The sequence below is a fragment of the Geospiza fortis genome, unplaced genomic scaffold (genome assembly GCF_000277835.1).
Source record: "Geospiza fortis unplaced genomic scaffold, GeoFor_1.0 scaffold27, whole genome shotgun sequence".
In the NCBI taxonomy this organism is placed as follows: Eukaryota; Metazoa; Chordata; class Aves; order Passeriformes; family Thraupidae; genus Geospiza; species Geospiza fortis.
In genome coordinates this window covers 1,592,940-1,593,641 of record NW_005054329.1, presented here as the reverse complement: position 1 = coordinate 1,593,641, position 702 = coordinate 1,592,940, and the positions used below count along the sequence as shown (strand labels likewise).

Here is a 702-nt window from a genome sequence, read left to right as displayed (position 1 = left end):
AGGGGGCCCTGCCAAAGCAAACGGCCCTGACAATGGCTGTTGTTATTAACACGGTGGCTGTTGGCACGGCTTTAGCTCGGGCTGGGGCTCCGGGGGCACAGCAGCCCCCCAGGCACGGGGGAGACACCCCAGCAGGGCAGTGCTCGGCTCCTGCAGCACTGCAGCTCCTCTCCTGAGCTGGACCTGCTGGGCTGGGTCCGAGGCACTGACCCTCCTTGAGGAGCAGGGAGCCAGTGGATGCAGAGATGTGCTGGCTGGATGGTGATGCCTCTCTCTCTCTCTCTCTCCCTGCAGTGAATCCCTGTTGCTATTTCCCCTGCCAGAACCAAGGGGTGTGTGTGAGGGTCGGCCTGAGAGGATACGAGTGTGACTGCACCCGGACCGGCTACTACGGGCTCAACTGCACCTCCCGTGAGTCCCTGCCCCAGGATCTGCCACCCGTGGGTGCCAGGGCAGCACTGTGCCCTCAGCACTCACTGCTCTGGGTGGGCTGGCTCCTCAGCAGGGAGAGTGACTGCTCTGTTTCCCCCAGCTGAGTTCTGGACACGTCTCCACAACTTGCTGAAGCCCAGTCCTGCTTTCTACCACTTCATCCTGACCCACTTCAAGTGGGTTTGGGACATTATCAACAGCACCTTCATCAGGGACACGCTCATGAGGCTCGTGCTGACAGGTGAGGGGTCGGGGAGGGTCTTGGGGGTC

The 702-nt window shown here is 62.0% G+C and overlaps 1 protein-coding gene across 1 annotated transcript in view; it reads left to right on the top strand.

The window, feature by feature from the left end:
* Positions 1 to 237: 237 nt before the first annotated feature.
* PTGS1 (prostaglandin-endoperoxide synthase 1) overlaps positions 238 to 702 on the top strand; it is a 5,569-nt gene continuing 5,104 nt past the window's right edge. Inside the window, 3 exon segments of the mRNA XM_005421244.2 lie at positions 238 to 267; positions 270 to 411; positions 533 to 673. Of these exon segments, the coding sequence (XP_005421301.1) occupies positions 238 to 267; positions 270 to 411; positions 533 to 673 (313 nt within the window).